Source organism: Paralichthys olivaceus, chromosome 11, assembly GCF_024713975.1.
Source record: "Paralichthys olivaceus isolate ysfri-2021 chromosome 11, ASM2471397v2, whole genome shotgun sequence".
Classification (NCBI taxonomy): Eukaryota; Metazoa; Chordata; class Actinopteri; order Pleuronectiformes; family Paralichthyidae; genus Paralichthys; species Paralichthys olivaceus.
Genome location: NC_091103.1, coordinates 20319383 through 20341707, shown reverse-complemented (window position 1 = coordinate 20341707; position 22325 = coordinate 20319383). Strand labels below are relative to the sequence as shown.

The 22325-nt window shown below is 42.1% G+C and overlaps 1 protein-coding gene across 1 annotated transcript in view; it reads left to right on the top strand.

Annotated features, from left to right (window-relative positions):
* nbeab (neurobeachin b) overlaps nucleotides 1–22325 on the top strand; it is a 173174-nt gene that overhangs the window by 56809 nt on the left and 94040 nt on the right. The window contains exons 15-31 of the mRNA XM_069534755.1: nucleotides 3786–3865; nucleotides 4579–4641; nucleotides 5015–5112; nucleotides 5545–5637; nucleotides 7888–7996; nucleotides 8093–8174; nucleotides 8272–8395; nucleotides 9178–9370; nucleotides 9525–10532; nucleotides 11475–11692; nucleotides 11901–12054; nucleotides 12879–13059; nucleotides 13928–14055; nucleotides 14302–14409; nucleotides 14790–14958; nucleotides 16701–17139; nucleotides 21346–21503. Of these exons, the coding sequence (XP_069390856.1) occupies nucleotides 3786–3865; nucleotides 4579–4641; nucleotides 5015–5112; nucleotides 5545–5637; nucleotides 7888–7996; nucleotides 8093–8174; nucleotides 8272–8395; nucleotides 9178–9370; nucleotides 9525–10532; nucleotides 11475–11692; nucleotides 11901–12054; nucleotides 12879–13059; nucleotides 13928–14055; nucleotides 14302–14409; nucleotides 14790–14958; nucleotides 16701–17139; nucleotides 21346–21503 (3405 nt within the window). The remainder of the gene's footprint in view (nucleotides 1–3785; nucleotides 3866–4578; nucleotides 4642–5014; nucleotides 5113–5544; nucleotides 5638–7887; nucleotides 7997–8092; nucleotides 8175–8271; nucleotides 8396–9177; nucleotides 9371–9524; nucleotides 10533–11474; nucleotides 11693–11900; nucleotides 12055–12878; nucleotides 13060–13927; nucleotides 14056–14301; nucleotides 14410–14789; nucleotides 14959–16700; nucleotides 17140–21345; nucleotides 21504–22325) is intronic.

The following is a 22325-nucleotide window of genomic DNA, read 5'->3' as shown; positions in this document are numbered from 1 at the left end:
CATTTATTTACACAGCAAGAGCAAAATTATATTTTCACAAGCAGTGTCAGAACTGGGCGAATGTTGTAGCATTTTAGCTTAAATTTTCTGCATCCCACATCAAGGCACTTGGCCTACATTCGAGATCTGTCAAGAGTGGGAGTCTTGATTTGATGCTAATAGTGGCTGTGACCTTTTAGACTGAGGTTAGCTGGGACAATATGGGCACTCATATCTGTGATTTAGGTCAGACCAAAAGCCCCTTCAGTGTCACTTTTCCTAATTTTAATTTCCTCCTTATCCCATCTACTTACACTCTGCAGCAGTGTCCCTTATCCCTTCTTATGCTTTGCAATGGAACTTTACAGGACTTAATAAGTGATGAAAGCACAACCTATCTGGAGCTCATGTTCTGGGTCGTTGCACTATATTTAGCATGGGCATCAGAGGAACTTTAGTCATGACTTTCTTTCTATCATGTCCACTACGTGTGACACTCAAGGTAGTTTTTTTTGCTATTACCACTGCTGAATAATAGATTTTAATGTTGAAATCACTTGGGAAATCTGTTTCTTTTGATCCTCAGGCATTGCAGCGTAGTTTTGCTATGTGTGTATGTATTACAAGTAGGCGATGCTATGCTGCCACCCCTTGAAACTTAAGTCTTGCATATGTTACACTTCTACCTCTTATTTTACATTTTAGTTGGCTCTATTTATTGCTTCACTCGTAAAATCACTAATACTTTTTTCTCCGTTTTATTTGGGTGAATCAAATGTATTTCCACTTGATGTGGTATTGGATCAGTACATAGAATTGCATATTTGCCAATACCCAACCCGGTATTTTCTGCATTATTTGAGGCATTTCACATGATAGTGCTCTGACTGTAGTTACTCGAGTTAATGCTATACAGAAGAGCCACACTTCACACAGTCATATCAAATGAAGTGATGTCTCCACTTTTGCCCATGAGGAAACATCATGGTCTTTATTCAGAAATGCCGTGCATATGCACATGAAACCAAGATTTGTCACAGACATAATGAATTTGTTGAGTGTTTGTGAATTTTGTCACCTCCTGGGTGACGTGCTCACTTCCAAAGGCTTTAAATGTAGACAGGTTGATGTTAAGGAAGTCCACTCTCCAGATGCAGAGAAGTTTACATTTCCCTGTGAGAATGGCATGGTAGAGTCCTGTCTGTCCCTCCAACAACAAGTTTGACAAATTAAGATTGCTCTCTGGCTCCAAATGACGTGAAAAGGACAAGAGGACAGCACCCGTATGCAGGATATTTTAGGCTTCACTTTCGTACAACAGGAGTAAGAAGAGACATATTGTCCATCTTTTTTTACTGTTTAAGATTTCCCAAAATGTAGAGTTTTCAAATTGAGCTATAAATATGGTGGTGATTATTGCTGAATCGCTGGTGGATTGTTATGGGCTGACAAAATGGTTGAGTTTGTGGGGAGATATTTTGAAATAGATCACCATCATTTTCAGCGTGGGCCTGGTTCCATTTATCTGCTCTTTATTTGCAGGGCAGTTTTTTTCTTTGTCCTTCTAAACTGTGATATAACCCCCAAAAAAGGCATAAGTAGGGAGAGAACAGAGAAGATAATGAAGTGTTCAATTTTAGGACACGGAGTGGACATTTAATACAAAGCTCCTGCAGCTACTCAGTCTTTCTGCAAGTGCTTTCTTTTTTCCCTCAGGTCTTAATAGAAAGTGCCATCAAATTAAAGCCATGTATCATTCGCTTATACACAGGATCACTGCAGGCCCTCACAGACAGTTGCCCATCGCTCAATTTTTCTCAGCCTGTGACATGCACCAAAGCCAATACATAATCTGTTTCAATCTCAGTCTCCTTTTGTCTTTGTCTCCGTCCCACTTGTACTTTACTAAATAATGAATAATGAAACGAGGAGCAAAGTGGTTTGGCCAGTCACCACGTTCAATTCAAGCTGGTTCTGTCTTGTTCCCTTTATTGTAGAAATCCCCAGTGACAGATAGGTAGAGGTGCTTCAGTGGAATAATCTGATCAAGGCTTGTGGTTGAATTGATTTTGTGTGTGTGTCGTCATTCTGATGAATGAATCTTGTGAAAACACAAATTACTGATAACAGGGAGGTCAGGGAACGGTTTGGCACATGCATGCTGCTCTTTCAATACTGCCTTCATACAGATTTACACTCCTGGGAAATCCTCTGGATCAAACAGAGGTGAGGTGGTGCATTAGAAAAGCTGTTGAAAGATGGGCCCCACTCTTGCGCTCATATTTGCCCTGTGTGTGTCTCACAAAATATAAAACAAGGTATTTCAAATACTGTAAATAGTAGGTAAGCAGTTAACATGAGTTACAGCCTCAAGAGAATTGTGGAAACCAATTATATTTGTTGCCTCAATCAAAATTGCTGTTGCATGTTGTAGTAAGTATACAGGATGCATATTGTGTTTGTTGTGAATTTACGATCATAAGTCATAAGCTGAAAATAGGATTCCTTCATTAATCACATCGACATAAATTGTTTTTCAATAAACTCTTTCTCCCTGTGCCCTTGGGAAGTAAAGTAATCTGTGATTGAGAAACAAGAGCTGCACAGAGCTGCTGAGAATAATTGGTTGTGAATAACTTGGATGCAGTAGCTGTGGTAATAATGTTCTTATCATCCCTCCCATGTCAGGGTCTGTTCCTGCACTGGTTTTTCTCCTCTCACTCTATTAATCAGTGTCAGCATGCAGTGGAACTTGCTATCCTCCTGCAACCTCACAGAGCCTCATCATTGATTACACTGACTGACTGCTGGAGCAGCAGGATGGCCAGTAGTCTGCTGCTGTTTTATCTGTCATTGTGGCACTGGCCCCATTTCAAATGAACATGTGTTCGGCCAAGGTGCAGGTTTTGGTTTACAGAGGCTCCGGGGGGGGCCAAAGACATTGGGCACATCTTTCCCCAAAAAGGATTTTGCTGTTGTAATTGGCCATTACTGTTTGCTTTTGTTTTGCATTTGCTATCAAGCATATCAAAGGATCTGTCCAAATTAATTCTAACTGATTAAACCAAACCAATACAGCAGCAGCAGCAGCAGCTCTGTGTTATGACAGTTTCTGTCATATTTCTGTCATTCTGCTTTATTTGCACGCCATACATACACCTGGTGACAGCGGTCAGTCTGCCAACATGTAGATTGAGATTCATGACGGGGATTGATCGCAATGTGGGGCAAACGTTGAAGTGCCAAAGTGACCTTAAGTTGGCCGACTCATTCTGGATAGTTTTTAATGAGATGTTGGACAGTGTGATGGGCAGGTGGGACTGTGGTGACCTTGGGCCGGCTGCCTGGGCACTATGTTTTGGCCAAGGCTTGCACACAGACTCTGGATGCAGTAGAAATGATTAATTAAATTGCCGTCCTGAACCCAAACCACCCTGTGTACAAACGACATTCTGCCAATCGTTAATGTAAAAGTTTGTTTTTGTTTCTTAAGTGGGAGATTGGGTCTATGTGCCACTCCCTGTCGAGGTAGTAGGTAAAACCTCGTGAAACCTCTGATACACACATTCAAGGTGAATCCAGTAACACTGAAAGAAAACTGAAGATGACTTTGAAGGACTTCCTGTTCTGTCTGCTTTTTCAAAAGTGCAAAAATGAGAAATGTGTCGGATCAATCAGAAAACATCAGAAGAACTTAAGACTGAGATTGGAAAATGGACAACAGAAAACAGGTTCCATTCGTATTGGTTCCACTAACCTTCTGTCTCATTTTTATTGCTTCTCTCACTCTCCCCCTAAAATTACAGATGGTCCAAGGCCGACCCAGAAAGAAATTATTTCTCTGCGGGCGTTCATGCTTCTCTTCCTCAAGCAACTCATCCTGAAGGTATATTCCACCTGTGTTCATGCCTCGCAGACCCTCACATGGCTTGATTTTGAGCTGTACCCTAGAAAATATGCAGGTCTGCCGATAATCATCCTTCCACAACAGGCTCTGCCATGGTAAATTCACAAAGCCCAAAGTAAAAGGGAGCTCCTCTCCTCAGTATTCCTGTTGATACTTCCTGGAAATATGCCTCACATTCAAACAATGCACACCTAGTGGCTGGTATTTTTCTACCCTTGGTCGAAGCAGTTGACTGGACTCAATCTGGAGGGGGGTCTTAAAACCAAGTGTTTCAGACAGAGGCTGAAAAGAAGAGCTGCAGCAATGGACAGTATTAGGAAGGTGGTGTGTTTCTGACAATTAAAGCATAAAAAACCTTTCAAGTAATACGCCAAATTTAAATTATGAGTTTGAGGATATTATGTAACAGGTTTGTCTACAATTCTATTGCCAAAAATAGGCAAACCAACTGTTTCATTTGTTTTGCTGCTGATAAATTCTCATCACAGGTACATCCCTAACTCATCCAATAAAAAACTTCACACTCTTGATGCCAAAACAGTATTGTTACTCTGGTAGTTTCCAGTACCTGCATCATCAGTACTCATGATGCTTTTCTGCAGAATATTCGTAGACAAGTTCTACCTTTTTCATTGACCTTGTTCCAATGATTTGCCTTGTATGTGATGTTTTCCTGTTTTGCATTCTTTCAGGACCGAGGTGTGAGGGAAGATGAGCTGCAGAGCATCCTGAACTATTTGTTAACAATGCATGAGGTACATGACAGTCTATCTGCGCTCTGAGTGAATTCAGTGTGTTAGTGTGCCACTTTGCTGCAATAAGCTTCAGGGTCACATTTCATTCTCATTGTTGCTATTCTAGGAGAAGTATATTTTTCCAGCATTTAAACTAATCACCAGGATAAATTAATGTTCTGGATTGCCAGTGCACTTTTCATTGTACAGCCACTGCCCTCAGGGGCCTAGTTGTATTCTGCAATAGCAGATGATACAGTAACAGGACACATACTATATCTTTGCTGCATTTGCAGTTACCGAGCAAAGAACATGATGTTCTCTCTCTTCACCTGCTTCCTTTTCTGTCTTTCTTTCTCTTTATTATTTTCCCTCTCTGGTGGTTTATTTACAGGATGAGAATCTGCATGATGTGTTGCAGTTGGTGGTAGCACTCATGTCTGAGCATCCAGCCTCTATGATCCCTGCTTTTGACCAGAGAAATGGAATACGGTAAGCCCCTCAGGGAGAAACACAATCCCTTTGCTGTTCAAGCACAAAATGAAGAGGTGATTTCACAATATAAACCTAAGCACCTAACACTTGTGCTGCTTCTGGGTGAAGCATGAATAATTCATATGTTCACTGAGAAATAAACTATGCATGGAAAAGTAGCAATATTAACATATTGATTTCACAAAATGACACAGATGATCAAACTTACCCCATGTGATCTTATGCAATATAAATGCACACAGTGAAGTGCTCACTACTTGTGCGTTCTGCTGCTTTCTTTGGGACATTCATTTCCTGCTAATGTAAATTTACTCTGAAGGAAAGTGGTTGTCAGCTTAGCAGCGCAGGGCCTTTTCATCATCAGGACTATATTTTATTATGTCAGAATCATGTAGAGTTGCCAGCTTATGCTGCTTGTGTCTATTCCAGGGTGATCTACAAGCTCATGGCCTGTAAGAGTGAGAGCATTCGAGTACAATCCCTCAAAGTCCTAGGGTATTTCCTAAAGCACTTGGGCCACAAGTAAGTAACTCCATTATATTGTGTAGTAGATTGTAATTACACACTAAGTCTAAGTCTTTTTTTATAATGAATAAGATATCTTGTAATGTTTAAAACTACACACACACAGAAAGTGGGAACTGACATAATGTTTAAAACTGTCCAGCATGGTGGTAACTATTGACAACGTACATAAGCCCTTATCTGATGTAAAAGTCAATTTGGCCAAATCTGCAACATCAGCAGTCTCTTCCAGCTGTGTGGAATGATAGCGACTGCTTATACGCTGAGTCTGTGTTTTTACGTCTGTGATGTGTCATTATTAGAGTAATTACTCAACTTCAAGAAGACAGTTCTTCTTCCACTTATTTTCTTTAGTAAATATTTCACACATCCATCCACATACCACCAGTGGGACATGTACCATAGTTTGAGAAATTAGATTTTGTCTCATATATGTTCAATGATGTCCTCTATTATATATCGTTCATTCATTTCTAGTCTGTCTGTGTCCAACTTGTGACAGGCTATGTAAGCTGAAATGTCATGATTCAGGCTTTACATTCAGAGACATGATTCATCTGTCCCTGTCACTCATTTGAAAAATTGTACAATTAGAAGAGTCCAAAACTTTTGACTGGATGCCAGTTTTTTAAATTATGGTGCATTTCTTTGTAGAGCACCTGAATTCTTGGCATTTTACCAAAACCATTACTTCACTAAAGAGAAAGGTGGAAGAGGTCCAAGTTACTGTCCCGCAGAGTGAAATAAATTTTAAACTACCCACTAGGATGTCAGCGCATCCTCTGCATGCTGCACATTGGAGAGGAGAGGAGAGAGGGAGCTATACTTTACAGTAGAGAGAGAATGCCTCTGGGTGAGCCTATGATTCAAAATGTGGATGGCACTGTTGGTTGGAGAATATATGGGGTTTGGTGCTATGCTCTCAGTGGTGGGGCAGCAGGTGTTGTGGTATTACTGGTGCCTGCTGAATAGGGACAAAGGACAGGCCACCCCAGGCACAAGTGAAAGACCTTTATCCTCCAGGGACATGAGTGTTTTATCAAATCCTGCTTTCCCCCTTCACTTAAATAGCTTTTGTACATTTTATAGCACAAAGCTGGCTCACTATGAGCTCTAGTGCTGCTCATAAAGAATTAAACTTGTTGAATGCTTTATTGAGGTGATTCTTTAATTTCATTTTATTATCTCAGTGACATACGATATTGGTCAATCTGTCTGGGTCACATAGTTGGGATGATAAGATATACAGCGTTGTACACATACACAATATTAACTTCTCAGAAATAAACATGAATGTGATAGGAACTACCTAAATTGACAGAAACCATCTTTGATACAATTGTATTTGTCTTGAAATGTACTTTGACATTTTAGTTTGGTCCATGTCCCATCTGCTAACATAGAGGAGACAAGGTTTTAGAGCTGTACTCCAACTAGTCACCAGAGGGCGTTGAGGTTTCTTTGGCCTCACTTTGGGAAGCTGTCATGTCCTACATCTGACCTGTATCTGGTTTATGCTCCACCCTTAGAATTTCTTACTGAATAACATGTATCCTATTTTTATATTTCACCAAAGAAACTGACTTATTTATACTTACAATAAGGTTCAACCTCCCACAGTATGTTGATTGTGTAGAGCAGATTTGTTGTACACCTCATTAGTCTGCCCTTTTCTACCAGTTTTCCACATTTAAGCAGTTGAGAGGAACACTACTCTTACCCTAAGTGTCCAATTTGCCAGCCTCTGCAAAATAAAAAAAAGAAATGGCGACTTATTAGTAAAGTCCCAACTCATCCTTAGGCAGTTGCAGCAGAGTTGTGCAGCTCTGGCTCTGCATGGTGACAGCAGTCCTTAAGCTGTTTGCAGGAATAGTTTGTCACTGTGCAGCCTGGTCCTGCCTCTGTTGTGTCTCGGAGCCATTTTTGTGACAGGCTAACTTCGTTATCCTACACACCTCCGACGAAAATTCCCCCAATTTATGACAGCAGGCACTTCCTGACACTTGTCTCCAGAGCCCAGCTCCCTGTGGGTGAGAATAGGGTAGCAGGCTGACGGCACTCACTGATCCTTTCAGTGGCTTAGGGAGCTCTAAACAGGCCACTTTAACCATTGTGTGTGTGTGTGTCTTTCTGTCTGTTGTCTGTCTGTTGTCTGTCTGTTGTCTGTGTGTGTGTGTGTGTGTGTGTGTGTGTGTGTGTGTGTGTGTGTGTGTGTGTGTGTGTGTGTGTGTGTGTGTTTATCCGCAGGAGGAAGGTGGAGATCATGCACACACACAGCCTCTTTACTCTCCTGGGAGAGAGGCTCATGCTGCACACCAACACTGTGACGCTGACAACCTACAACACTCTATACGAGGTAACAACACATTTTCCTCTCAAATGTCCCGACATGGCGCACCATTGCTCTTTCTGTACAGACTGCGAGACTGTTCTCACTACTTATCACCACCAGATCCTGACAGAGCAGGTGTGCACGCAGGTTGTTCATAAACCTCATCCAGAGCCCGACTCCACTGTCAAGATTCAGAACCCAAGTAAGCATCTTGTATGTCACATGTGGGTTTTACTTCCTCCTGAAGTATTTTCTTTGACAATATGTCTGTATTTGTGTTTTTGTGCATGTGACATCAGTGATCCTCAAGGTAGTAGCAACCTTACTGAAGAACTCTGCCAACAGTACAGAGCTGATGGAGGTGCGGCGACTCTTCCTTGCAGACATGATCAAACTGTTTAGCAACAGCAGAGAGAACAGACGGTGAGCAGAGCTTAAGCTGCCTTTTACTCGCTTACTCCATCAATTATCTCAGGGATTAGTATATCAAGGAAAAGAGAAAAGAGGGACACTGTTCCTTCTCATGTGCCATGTTTAATAGGCTCATATTGATGGTAAATCATCCTTGGACGTGCACATGTTGTCCAGCAGATGTTTCCATGACAAGGAAGACAGTTTCTCATTCCTGCTTTCTCTCTTTTTCACTCTCACACCAAACCTCTTCTTCTGATACACATACTCACTCTTAGACATATTGCAATTAAATTAAAGGTCTTAGGAAACCACTGACCTAAATCAACAACATAATTAGCGTAACATTAATAGGCAGGAAGTGCTTTGTCAAGTCAAACTGTTGAATTGGAGAAAAAATAAAACACTTAATTGGTTTTTAATTGCTGCCCCTTTTCTGTCTTGGCTGTCACTTTGTTTTGTGAGATACTGTTGCCAAATAAACAACCAAATGAATTTATGAATGGCCAAATGATCAAAACAATCTGTCGTCATGTGAATAGTAATGCCCTCTAGAACTGCTGTGCTCTTTTGACACAAAGAAAGATGGAGGGGGAGTAGGCAAAAAAAATAATTAGCCTAAATCATTTTAAATGTCGATGGAAAAAGCCACAGTAGATTTAAAATTAAAATTCCTTTAAACACAAACATTAACTGTAAATTTATACTTGCCAAGTTTTCTTAAATCGCTCAGTTATTGTGTGTCATGCATGCTGCATATTTGTGATGATTTTGAAGTGATGTGTGTTTTGCAGGTGTCTTCTTCAGTGCTCTGTTTGGCAGGACTGGATGTTTTCTCTTTGCTACATTAACCCCAAAAACTCTGACGAGCAGAAGATCACTGAGATGGTGTACAACATCTTTCGTATTCTCCTCTACCATGCCATCAAGTATGAGTGGGGAGGATGGCGAGTGTGGGTGGACACGCTCTCTATAGCCCATTCTAAGGTGAGTACTTTACTGTACAACAAAGACTGCTGCTGTCGATAGAGCCAGTTTTATTTTTATTCCATCATATCTGAGCTATTGAGCTTCTTCTGAAAAGATCTTACTGGTCATTGCTTCGCAAATACGTGGCTAACATCCTTGCATCTTTTTACAGGTGACATTTGAGGCACATAAAGAGTACTTGGCTAAGATGTATGAAGAATATCAACGTCAGGAAGAGGTGAACATTAAGAAAGGGATAAAGGGGCTGGTCAGCACCATCTCTGGTCTATCTGCTCAGGCATCTGGCATCCAAGGTGCAATTGAGATCAGAGAAATGGACGACAACTCCCAGACACCTGAGAGTGAGACAGACTTTGAGAGTGCAGACTCACGCAACCTGCTGGCTGAAGGGAAGGGGCCAGAGGAGGGTCTGAGCGGAATGGAGGGTGTGGTCGACGGGGTCAGGGTCGAAGTTCACGACCTCCTGGTGGATATCAAGGCTGAAAAGGTGGAAGCCACTGAGGTTAAACTGGATGATTTGGACTTGTCGTCTGAAACTCTGGGAGTATCTGAGAATGGATCACTGGTGGAGGTGGATTCACTGTTGGATAATGTTTATTGTGCTGCTGTGGAAAAGCTCAGCAGTAATGGCAACAGCGTGCTGTTGCCAAAGAGCAGCGTGGACAACCAAAATGCAACCCCTCTCATTACACTCGATGATGACAGGGACATTATCGATAATGACAACAACTTCCTGTTTGGCAAGGTGACAGCCAGCATGGAGGACAAGCTACTGCCTGATCTCAGTCCAGCTGAGCCTGTGGTCCTGCCCAGCCAAGAGCCTCCTGTGCACGCCAGCGCCAGTGATGAACTGGGCCTTCTAGCTCACATGACAGGCAGCTCTGAGCTTGGCTCCTTACCTATTATCCTGGAGAAGGATGAGTTTGAACTGCAGGCAGCCTTGGAGGGCATCAGCTCTGTGGCCAGTACTGAGACGGAAGCTTCATCCAAAAGCCCGGAGGTCAGTAAGGGAACAGCTGCAGTGGCATCTGACGGGGAGCCCTCGGCTGGTAAGACCAGCAGCACAGCAGATGCCACAAGCAACGCTTCTGACACAGAGCGATCAGATGATGGCAAAGACAAGGAGATAAAGAAGATTCAGACAACAGCCACCACACAGGTTTGTCTGCAGCTAAATTGCTTGATAGAACTGGTTCATAAATGTAAATTGAGTTAAGCAAGAATATTAAATTCAAGACAGTACTCAGACAATACTCAAGTAAGAAATAGTAGCGATTCACTGACTTCACCACAGTCAAATTAACCGGACAGCTCTTTGCCAGAGGGAAATCTGACAATGGACGATCATGAATGCTGATACATATCAGTCAGGGTCAAAGGGTGGAAAGCGAGGAGGGAGACCATTTGCCTTTGTCAGTCATTGTGTTGACCTGTAGTGAAGAATTCTGTATTATCAGACCCATAGGGATCATTCAATCCCCAACTCTGCTTATAATGGGGACAAGATGGCCTGGTGCACATCAGGCAACATCCCTCAGAGACTCTGGAAACTGGGTTGCTGGAATCGTTAGCTGAGCCAACAGGAAGGCAGAAATAGACAAAGCATTATTCTGCAACTATCACCTGGGATTTGTCCGATGCTCCCCTTCTCTTCCTCAGAGGTCAGGCTCTTCTGCCCAGACGGGGTAACCAGTGGGAGACAGGATCTATTTTTAGACCCTACCATCCTGTCTTGTAATTTCTAATGTTCAATTTATTGTTTTTACTTTTACTGGCTTTTTTGTAGCACCTTGCTGACTCATTCATATTAGGTATAGAGGTTGCACTGAGCTTGTTGTATTTGGCGGTAATGCACCTTGACGTTGGTTGCCATCTGCCAATAAGCTGAACTAAGAAGAAGAAGCTTGTTGTATTTTCTTTATTACCCACAGGCAGAAAGAGGTCATCCGAGGACGCAAATCTGGCAATTCATCTTTCATCTTATTAAGGGTGCACTATTGATCTTGACAGAAGAATAGGATCAGCAACGTGTCTGCGTACAGTATCTCAAGATTGTATATGTGATAGTAGCTTCAATCATTTAGTGTTGGTGTCCTTACAGAATCTACACAGCCGCCATGCTACTCATATGGAGAGGGACATACGTGTGGACCTCGGCTTCAGGGGCATGCCCATGACAGAGGAGCAGCGGCGTCAGTTCAGCCCTGGCCCAAGAACAACTATGTTCCGCATCCCAGAGTTCAAATGGTCAACCGTGCACCAGAGGCTGCTCACTGACCTGCTGTTTGCACTGGAGAGTGACGTCCATGTCTGGAGGAGGTGTGTGAAGTGGATTATTTTAGTGGGACAGAGAGGGAGGGGGGGCTCTGATTACCCTTCTGAATCAAAACACAGTAGTTATTCAATCTTTTCATTCACATTTTTATATAAATGATTTTTACTCCACAGTAAATTGCCCTTTTATTATTGTGATGTGAAAAATGCTTGTACCTATAATCATTCTGTTTTTTCCCACCTTTTCTTTCAGCCACTCTACCAAATCTGTCATGGACTTTGTTAATAGTAATGAAAACATAATTTTTGTCCACAACACTATCCACCTCATTTCACAAATGGTTGACAACATCATTATTGCCTGTGGAGGGATTTTGCCTCTTCTCTCAGCGGCCACCTCTCCTTCTGTAAGTACACTCTACTGTCTTTATTGAAGGGGTATAATGCCATCTAGTGGCAGGTTACTATAAGTGCTTGGTTTGTGGTTGTAGTTCACAACAGTTCAACACTGCACCTGAGGGAAATAAGACTAGTTAAGATTTTTTAATTGGGTCTTTATTTGCCCAGCTTCATCCTGCTAGAATAAAAACTGAAGAAATCACTTTGGTGCATTTTTGTTGTTGTTTGTAATTAACTTCCCTTTATGTAATTTGTAGCCTTGAATTGAAATGGATTCTAATCATATTCTTTTGTTTATTTTGTCTGCGGATGTCTAGAGTGCCAAGGTACGTATTTTTGCCATTTTGATTTGTCCCACTTAATCCCACATTTCATTCAAACCTATTTGTCCTTGATACACATTGTATAGATCTGAAAATGTTTCATTCCTCTGAACACATACCTTCCACAATAGTTTTCTTATAAAATCCTCTTAATTCATCTCCGCAAAGGAGACTTGAGTTAAACTGTCACCCAATACGTCTTTGATGAAATATCACCTGGTGGACTGAACTGCAGTCATCTGGGTTTGGATCAAACTTTTAATCAAACAACACAAACAATTTCTGGGGTGAGACAAGACTCATCCTCATATAATTACAATGGCTGATGATCCTGCTCTCTACCCCAGCTGCCACTGAGTGTTTCTGTTTAAAAACTTTCTGTATTTTCTTGCATCTTCCTGTTAAAAATAAACTAAAATTTAATCACAGCTGCAGGTTAAATGTAGAAAGACATTGCTCATGTGCATTTTGTTTTTTATGACTGGTGTGTTCCTTGATGCTTGTGCAAGACTGAGTTGGACAACATCGAGGTGACACAGGGAATGTCCTCGGAGACCGCTATCACTTTCCTGTCCCGTCTCATGGTGATGGTGGACGTGTTGGTGTTCTCGAGTTCCCTCAACTTCAGTGAGATCGAGGCTGAGAAGAACATGTCCTCTGGTGGCCTGATGCGTCAGTGCCTCAGACTCGGTAAGATCACTATTGTATATTTGCAGATTGTCAGTCAGTGCACTTGGAGGATTGAACCAATTTCAGTTTGGTGAAATGCATCTTTTTGTTGCTACACTGGGAAACTGATAAGCTACAAAATACCATGACAGCATTCTCTTCACACACTAATAATTTCTCTAATCCCTGTAAAGCCTCTGTTTGATCAGCAAAGCTAATTAATTTGAGAGCCCTTTGCTAATTGTATATTACATTGGAGAGTGCTGCAGTTTCCAGCTGTAGAAAATAACAGGATCATCACTTTGGAATTCATAACAAACAGAGTGAATAATTTGCAGTGCAATCAGGTGCTCTTTGCAAATGGTAGCCTTTGTGTCTCATAGGACTGCATGAGGTCCTCTCGACCATTGTGTGTTTCACTGCCTATGTACATTATGAATTGCAACTTAGATAACTGCTTAATTCAGGAATTCTTAAAATGTGAATTTTATTGAATTAAATGTACATTTCTATTTAGTTGCTTTAGTGCTATTCTTTGTTGCAGGAATCAGACTGTGTGCATGATTGTATCCGTTTCTACATCTGTGGAATCTGTTGACTATCCAGTTGGGGTGTAGGGGGGTACTAAAAAGCCGTCAGACTTCACGGTGTGCCCGTTGCAAACATGCAATTTCTCATCACAAGCTTCGGTGTGAAATCGGTCTGGCTGCTGATTTTTCTCCCAGTGTCCACCCCTACAGCCTGGAACAAATAGTCATCATGGATAACTGATTAGTTTTAAAGAGGGCATGCATGTTATTAACAGTTAATTTCCATCTAACTCTGAGATGAGAGCCTATTTGTATTCTGTGTGCATGTGTATTTGTCACTGGTGTGTGTGTGAGTGCAGTGTGTTGCGTGGCTGTTAGGAACTGTCTAGAGTGCAGGCAGAGACACAGAGACAGGGGAAGTAAGTCTTCCATTCCCAACAACAACAAGACTCAGGAAATCCTGCTGAATGCTTTGACTTCCAGCAAGGTAGGATGTCATAACTTTTCTTTCTGTTTAGAGTTTTGTCAATACATTATTTTTTACTGCAGGAACACTTTGCCCCATGCTTATGGTGATGCTAACTCAGTGTTACTAATCTAAGAGTCATATATCTGCTTTTCAGTTCCATTGGTCCATTTTCTTATCCCTAAAATTAGGTGAAAACAAAAGTAAATGCGTGTTTAACTGAGTTAAAAGAGTTGCATGTCATATTGTGTTATCTCCCTGCTTTAGACAGCCATAGAGATTGTCCCTTGTAACCTGTCTCCCATCAAGGACCCGGATCGCCTTCTGCAGGATGTAGACATTAATCGTCTGCGAGCTGTGGTGTTTCGTGATGTGGTGAGTGCCAGTCTGCGTCTGTGCATGTGCAAGTGGTTTGTTTGGAGGACATGCATGTGTTTGTCACAAAGACCTGGCTGCAGATAGAGACGATGAAAATAGGATTAGCTTTTTTTGGCAGACACATAGGTGTGCAATGTAACACCCTTCAATCAAAGGGTGAAACCTTGTCGACTGAGCTGCTGTTAAATACGAGCCTACCAAATTTGAATGGATAGATTTCAAAGCAAGTATGAGACACTTGTTAGAGAAAAAAGGACATTACTTTGAATGTGTTTCCAAGGTGAGAGAACCACTTCAGGCAGCAGCAGTGGATTATGTGAAAACGGATCCTCTGTATATGGAGAGTGACATGACCATGTTGTGATTCTTCTCTACAGGATGACAGTAAGCAAGCCCAGTTCCTGGCTCTAGCTGTGGTGTACTTCATCTCTGTCCTCATGGTGTCCAAGTACCGCGACATCCTGGAGCCCCAGCGGGAGACTGCCAGGATAAGCAGCCATTCAGGCCACAGCATGCGTCAGGAGATCAACTCACCGACCAGCACAGGTGTTGACAGCTGTCCTGTGCCTTTCTTACACCCATCCCTCCTGCTCACTAATCTGAGCTATAGCTGATATGAATGAATGTTCAGGGTCCTTGGTCCTTTTGGCACACTGCTGCCAGCTTGAGCCGAGAGCTCATTCAGTAAAATAGCAGGGATACCCTGTCTGCACTCCACAGGCTCACCGATGATTTATTCATGAGCTCCGCTAATTGCACCGCACAGAATTAAACATGGAATCAAACTGGGGCTGGAGATGGTACTTCATGAACTTGCATGGACATCATCAGTCCCTCTGAAATAAAAGGTAGTATACGCCTTGAGTCATAAATCATACATTAAGTCACATGAAAGGAAATCAGTGGCTGCTTACAAAGGTTTAACACAACGTCTGCTGCTTTTATGAGATGCTCCAGTGAATATACTGCATCAAATTCCATTCAGATGAAATGTGAAGTGAATAAAGGAAACAAGAAAAAGAGAAGGGAGGCCAGAGGAAATATGAGTGTAATTTTAAGAGGTAGGAACACAGCAAATGAAGAAAGAGGAGATAAGATGAGAAAGCAGCATCAGTGCTAGCTAGCTACTGTGGGTTTTTGGGGTAGTGGAGCCAGGCTTGCTATTTTCAGCCTCATCTGTCAGTGCCCATTAGGCAAGCAATCCACCAGAGGAGAATGGGATCATAGAGGTTGCTGGGAGGAGAGAGGCGCACTACCGCCTTCATAAATTTCACCAGAAAATGGGGGAATTTTCCAGACAGTATGTGGCAGACGATTGTCTGATGGACCAGGAAGACTCACTGGTGAAATCAGGCCCTACTGACCATGTTAGGGGGGAAGTGATGAATATTGCCATGTTCGACCTGGCGTCAAGGTAACCACTGGATCCGGATGAACCAACAAGCAAACCAGATGGTCACCTGTGCCAACTGATGGCAGAATCAACAAATGTTTCATTTCAAACATTAAAGAGATGAACTTGGCCCGATTGACAGTCACCAGCCAGCACAGATTATTGGATCTCTCTCCAGAAACTCTGATCCTCTGCTGAGATGATCTACTTTATTATTCTTTTATGCTAAAACAACACCTCCCTAATGCCCTGGGAGACACATCTATTGAACTGCTTTAATACACAGAGGTGTCAGATAGCTGCTCTATTATTCTGGTTCATAATATACTGCACTTTTCTTTACAAACAAGATGTTGAGTGTGAAGTTTTCTCAAAAATACAACATCTGGTGTCTTCACACATTTATTTTTCTGTGCTGGCTGGTGACTGTCAACACACACTACATTTACTCTTTACTCTTTGATGAGGAACGTATAACTAACTCTGGAATGCAGTTTTAGTCACTGTTCTTGGTGCACAACTACGATTAATACATTACACAACAGTAATATGTTAACCAATATAGTTAGTGAGTGACAGAAATATTATTATGTATGATACCACTGTATTTTAATAACTAAACTAATTTATCCAAGAAAAGCATCAAACATTTGACAGTTCTAACCTCTCAAATGTGAGGATTGTGTTTCACATTTTTTCATTTGCATGTTGTTTGACTTTATATTTTCATTTTATTGTTTAATTAATCAAGCACAATTGATGATAAAATGGAAACTTGTGAAGAATATTTCCAAAGATTAGAAATAAATTTGACACAATTATAATTTGGTCATAATTATTATAGCATTGTAAATAGCTGATGACAGTGTCTGTTTTCTGTGTGTGTGTTCTACAGAAACACCCCTAGCATTCAGCAGCAGTAAGGATCATCTTGGACCATCAGAGAACCTCCACATAGAGAGCTCTCTCCCCCGCACGGACTCTGGGATTGGAGAGGAGCACGTAGCCAGCATCCTTAATGGGTCTGACCCAGATCACGGCGCTGGAGGGGCGGACGCTGTGGGCGAGCAGATATCAACCTTGTCCTCAGAGGTGAAGAAGTCCAGGGAGAGTCTGTCTGAACCACCTACCGTGGAGATGCAGAAACTGCCCTCCTCCATCAGCAGCATTAGCCAGCCCAACAAGGGCATCAGTGTCAAGGACATTCTGAAGAGCCTGGTGGCGGCTCCAGTGGAGGGAATGGAGACTGGGCTGGAGCCGGTTTCCTACCCAGACCCTGCTGCCAAAGCCCAGGCCCAGGCCATGTTGCCCATGCAGTTTCACTCCTTTGACAGGTGAAAATGTTTTTCTGTAAAGAACTGTACCAGAGGTCTCTACATTTTAATCACAGTTACTTCATATCATGAACACAGTATTGCAGTATTTAGAATAATTTACATACTTTCCATCACAATGGACATTTAGTCTGCATTATTTTATTTAAAAGATTCCCATTATTATCCCTGGGTAAAGTATAACAATAAAACAGTGATACTGACATTGACTACGATGAACTGCAGAGCTCATAAGTCTGCTATTAGATTTTCATACCTTACAGAAATTGGTAAAAATCAGTCGTCTATTGTTTAAAAAATAGCCTTACGTGTAGTTTTCCTTAATATGAAAAGTAAACCCTATTAAAGCTAGAAACAAATCAGTATGATATAAAACAAGATTAACATTAAGTTATGACACGTTTGAATGCATCACTATCTGAGGTAGATATCAAACATTTCTTTGTGTGTGTGCCACGGGGGTGGAAATAGACCAGAATACTAACGTTAATCCTTTGGGTTTATCTTAGATATGTAGTACACCACTAATGGTTTTCTAAGTTGCATGTAACTCATTATTCATCTCAGGCCACTTGTATTGTACTCATCCCTCATGCCAAAGAATTCCTATGTTTGAAAAGGCCTCTGAAGTACCGTGGCACTGTTGGGGTTTATTTACATTCCTGGATTAGATAAAACCACACAGTAATCGTCTGGATTTTTGAGTTTACAAACCTGTTTCTGCCGGCTCGTCCAGCTTCTGCTCCCTCCTGATCCCCATCTCCTGTGGTTGATAACATGTTAAAAATCATAATTTGTCTGAGAGTAATTTGAGTTGAGTTTGAAAAACTCCTCCTGGCCTCTGGACGCTGCTGATGTGCTGGGGTTTTCATGTGTGTGTGTGTGTGTGTGTGTGTGTGTGTCTGTGTGTAGTCACAGCCAGGCAGCAGAGAGAAGGCCGGGGACACAGTGAGTCAGAAGGAACAATGGGGCTTCCTTTCTTTTTAATGCATGCATGCTGCCGAGCTGGGCCGAGCTGAGTCTGATGAATAGGGTAGAAGATGGAGGAGTATGTGGAGAGAGGACAGCTGAGAGGGTGGGGGTCTCCAGGGTGTTGATGACAGATTAAACAGAAGCGGCCTCACGCCACACCACAGCCAGCCCTGTCACCCTCACCGCTCACACCCGTAATGGGAACTGGCATCCTGAAATGAGTCGCCACGGCCAAGTGTATTATTTTTGAAATGCTTTCACACAAACCCTCCTGACCACATATACAACTTTGTCTCATGCTTTTCATGTCACTCCCCCCACCCCAGCCTCTATTTGCTGTGTCTAATTGTTTGCCACCTGCCAGTGAAATGAGCTGCCAGCCATGGACAGGCTTTTCATTTGTCTGTCAGGACAGCAATAGATTGGGAGTGACAACATCAAAAAAGAAAAGGGGGAGAAAAAATGGCTTAAAGTGGAGTGCACGGGGGCAGTTGTCGCAGAGGCCCCTCCAAGAGGGAACTTTATAGAGGAGGGCTTTAAATGGCTCAACATCCAGATTTCCGATCAGCCAGATGGGAATACAGTACAGAGATACTTCAGTAATCCTTAACTTCCTTTTCCTTCCCAAAAAGTATCCAAATCAACTCATATTTGATTTTCCCCATGATGAAGAGCAACAGTAATTGGTTGTCATTGGATTTGCAAGTGGAATGTAAACACATTTCCTCTGTTTCTATCTCAGATTCATGAATTAAAACACTATTAGATTAGATTCTGTCTGTTGGATTCATAAAGGAAACATTTCTTTGGTTCTTCTTTATAGCGCAGTCATCTCCGACAGCCGAGGACCACATTAATATTCACTCCAAGATTAATCCTTGCTTAATTCTCTGCAACTCAATTAAGACAATCCTATTAATAAAATATGCGCTAGATAATCTATACATGATTCATGAGCACTCTGCTTATGAATAATTCATGTCGAGACATTGGTGTTTTATCAACATCCTGTAGATCCGGTGTAACGTCCCTGCTATGCCGAGGAACGGGCAGGCTTCCGTTGGAAGATGTGAGTGAGGGGTAGATTTGGAAAGCAAAGATTAAATCCACGCCCAGTTCCCTGCAATCACAAAACCCGAGTGAGGTTCCGATATCTCCCGATGAGATTTCACAGAGGAGAGCGGCGCACAGATCCGCTAAATAAATGATACTTGTCATCAGTGTTCTTCAGAGCACAGCTGTGTCTCCGGAGAGATTAATATTTCAGCGAGTTTTCAAATTTCTCTCTCACTCCTGCTCATGCTCCCTTGTGTTATTGATTGGTTTTGTTACGCTTAATCTCAGATATTTTATTTTACTACTTTGTTTTGTATCATATGCCTGTGCAGTAGTTGTTAACAAGGCAGCAGTGTGTCTCTTAATGTGTGTTATACTACTGCTTTGTGTGTGTTTGATCCATAGAGAGAAACAAGAGCTGTTTCATCTTCAAAATGCTGAAGCATTGATAATTCTTTTCGTGAGAAATGAGTTGTACAGTAAAAGGATGTGAGATGAATCCCCCTAAAGCCTGAAATATATCCCGTCCAAGTTGGGTTTGTTTCCCATGGTGTACAGTGTGGTTTACGTCATGCATGTGGATATATAAGAACATGAAACAGTAAAAGTCTGTGTTTTGTTGAGGAAGGATTTCAGGGGATTTGCTTCAGACGACAGCGGGTTTAGCACGTGACAGAGCAAAGGCCTGGCCCGTGTCACCCAGAGTAACTGCAGGGGATTGGAGGAGACATTATCTGGCACCCTCGCAAACCCAAAGGCCAACTGCAGACCTGATAAGGACAAGCTTCCCTTCTCTTTGCTGTCAGGCAGCTCTCGCAGGGTCAAGCTCACAGCATCATCTTTAACCCTCGCTCGATCAGATTGCATGTGAACGGAGGTCTGCTGGGTTAGTGGCGTGTTTGTGCTTTCCTGTGCCGATACATGAGGTCACAAGTGTTACTTTCATCTTAAGCCTGCTCAAGCTTTTTTCTTTACATGTTTCTTTCATGAGCTTTCTCCTTTAGCGCCATGTGTTGTTTTTACAGTGGCTTCTACAAATAAAAGGGGAACCACTGTGATGGTCTATGTTCCTTCTTGACTTGATGTTTAAGTATTAATGCAAAATTCTGACCTTTCAGCAGTTTGGTGCCATATCTTGTATATCTAAAAAGTAAGTCTCTGTCTCTTGGGGAAAAAGGTGATTTATTTAGGAGCCAAATATAAATCCTTGCAGAGTGTCTGCCATATATACCTGCACTCTCCTTGTACTTTCTTTCACACTTTGTGTCTGTACGGTGCAAATGCCAGATAGAAAGGTCTTGAATCTCATAGGCAATGAGGTGTAGTTCTGTCAGTTTGAACACAGCTGGTAGCAATGCAAATGTGCGTCAGTAACAACTGCCAAGTTCCTCTGGGAGAGCCTGTCGTTAGCTTTGAGGATGTTTCCAGCTTCTCCGAACAGAGCAGAGGGCAGCACGGGGCCTCTGGTGACAAGAGCAGATTTCAGGGAAAGTGTAGTAGCTGCCTGGTTGGCCTCTAGCCCTCAGGTTTATTTATTTCAGCCTCTTGCATGTGATTGCATTGCACTTGCTAGGCTGAATGATGGAGTTGCAGGTCAGGATGTTTATCTTTCCAAATGTCCTGGGCATTCCCATGCTGTAGCAGGGCCAACAAGATCATTGTTATTCTATTTTGTTTCTTTGCTCTAAAACGTGCACAACGTTTCTTTTATCCACTGTGGTCTGGGGGTGTTTCAGATAAGAGGATTAGAGAGTTACTGTTTGAATCAAAAGTCAAGGGAATGCCTGAAAGTCTGGTTTTATTATAACATCTTTTCTCCCACAGCTCATCTTCTATAAGGATAATTTGGTCATACCCCCTGGTCTCGGGCTAGTTTGGCTCCCCACCTGGCTGATCTATAACCTTCCTACAAAACTGGAAAATTTCACCCACAAGCCCAGCAGTCTTAATACTGTTAGATCAAGGCCATAAGCTTATGAATAATTCTATGACAGTATCACAGTTTTATTTTTCAGTGACCATCTGCATTTGGTATCTTTTCCTGGAACTGTTGTGTTGTGTTGTGTAGTATTGCATTTGTTAAACTGTATAATTACTATTTCTAACTGTTCCTTTTTAGTGTGTGTTCATACTGTGTGTGTGTGTGTGTGTGTGTGTGTGTGTGTGTGTGTCCTGCAGGAGTGTGGTGGTGCCAGTGAAGAAAACGTGCCCTGGCAGTCTGGCAGTTAACACAGTGGGGAGCAGCAGCAGCACCTCTGCCGGCCTGACAGCTGGCAGCACCCCCAACATCTTTGCCTCTGCCACCGCGACCCCAAAAAGCATGATCAACACCACGGGTAGGTCATGCACAAGTTAACTTGAATATACTTTATTTATTTACACAGTTAAAATACCAGGGTCAGCTCAGGTAACATGGTTCATTTTCCAAAAAAGCTTGATTTGAGGAATCACTCTTCATCTTTATTGATGCTGTTCCAAGATTAAAAATTAAATAATTCCTTTCATCTGGATATTGTAAGGTGGTATGCATCAGCAGGGGTTTATTGTTACCACTAGATGGCGCTCTTTATCTTCCTTTCAGTGTCTGCAGCAGCTCAGTGCCTCAAAACCTCTGTCTTCCTAAAGCAACCAAATAATAAGCTAAATTTTAATCTCTCTGATATATACACTTAACCTAAAAAATAATTTGTGCACATGGCTTTCCTGTGTGTTTCTTTCTCAATCACTGCCCTCTCCTCCCCCTGCGGTCACTTTCCTTCTCCTGGGGCTCCTCTGCTCACGGTTCTGCCTCAGCTCTCCTGTTCAAGGTTTCTGAAGGGACCCACTTAGCACCAAGAACCATCAGGAGCTCCAACATATTTTAAATGTGCTCTGTCGCCTTTCCAAACCTCCTCTTTTTAGCAATGTGAGAAATGTGTCCAAGTTAAAAGTGTGCGTTCAGCTAAATTCACAGGCTCTCACCCAGATCCCACTTTCTCACAAGGACACTGATAACAGTTTTATACTTGGACATTACCCACATTTTTGCTTTAATTCTACAACAAACTGTAATATTTAAAATGTCAATCTGGACGTTGTTGTCATATCTCACTGAATTCTTCATCTTTGTTATTTTGGAAAGCAGAATAGCCTTTTCTCCTTCTGGCTCCGAATTTAAC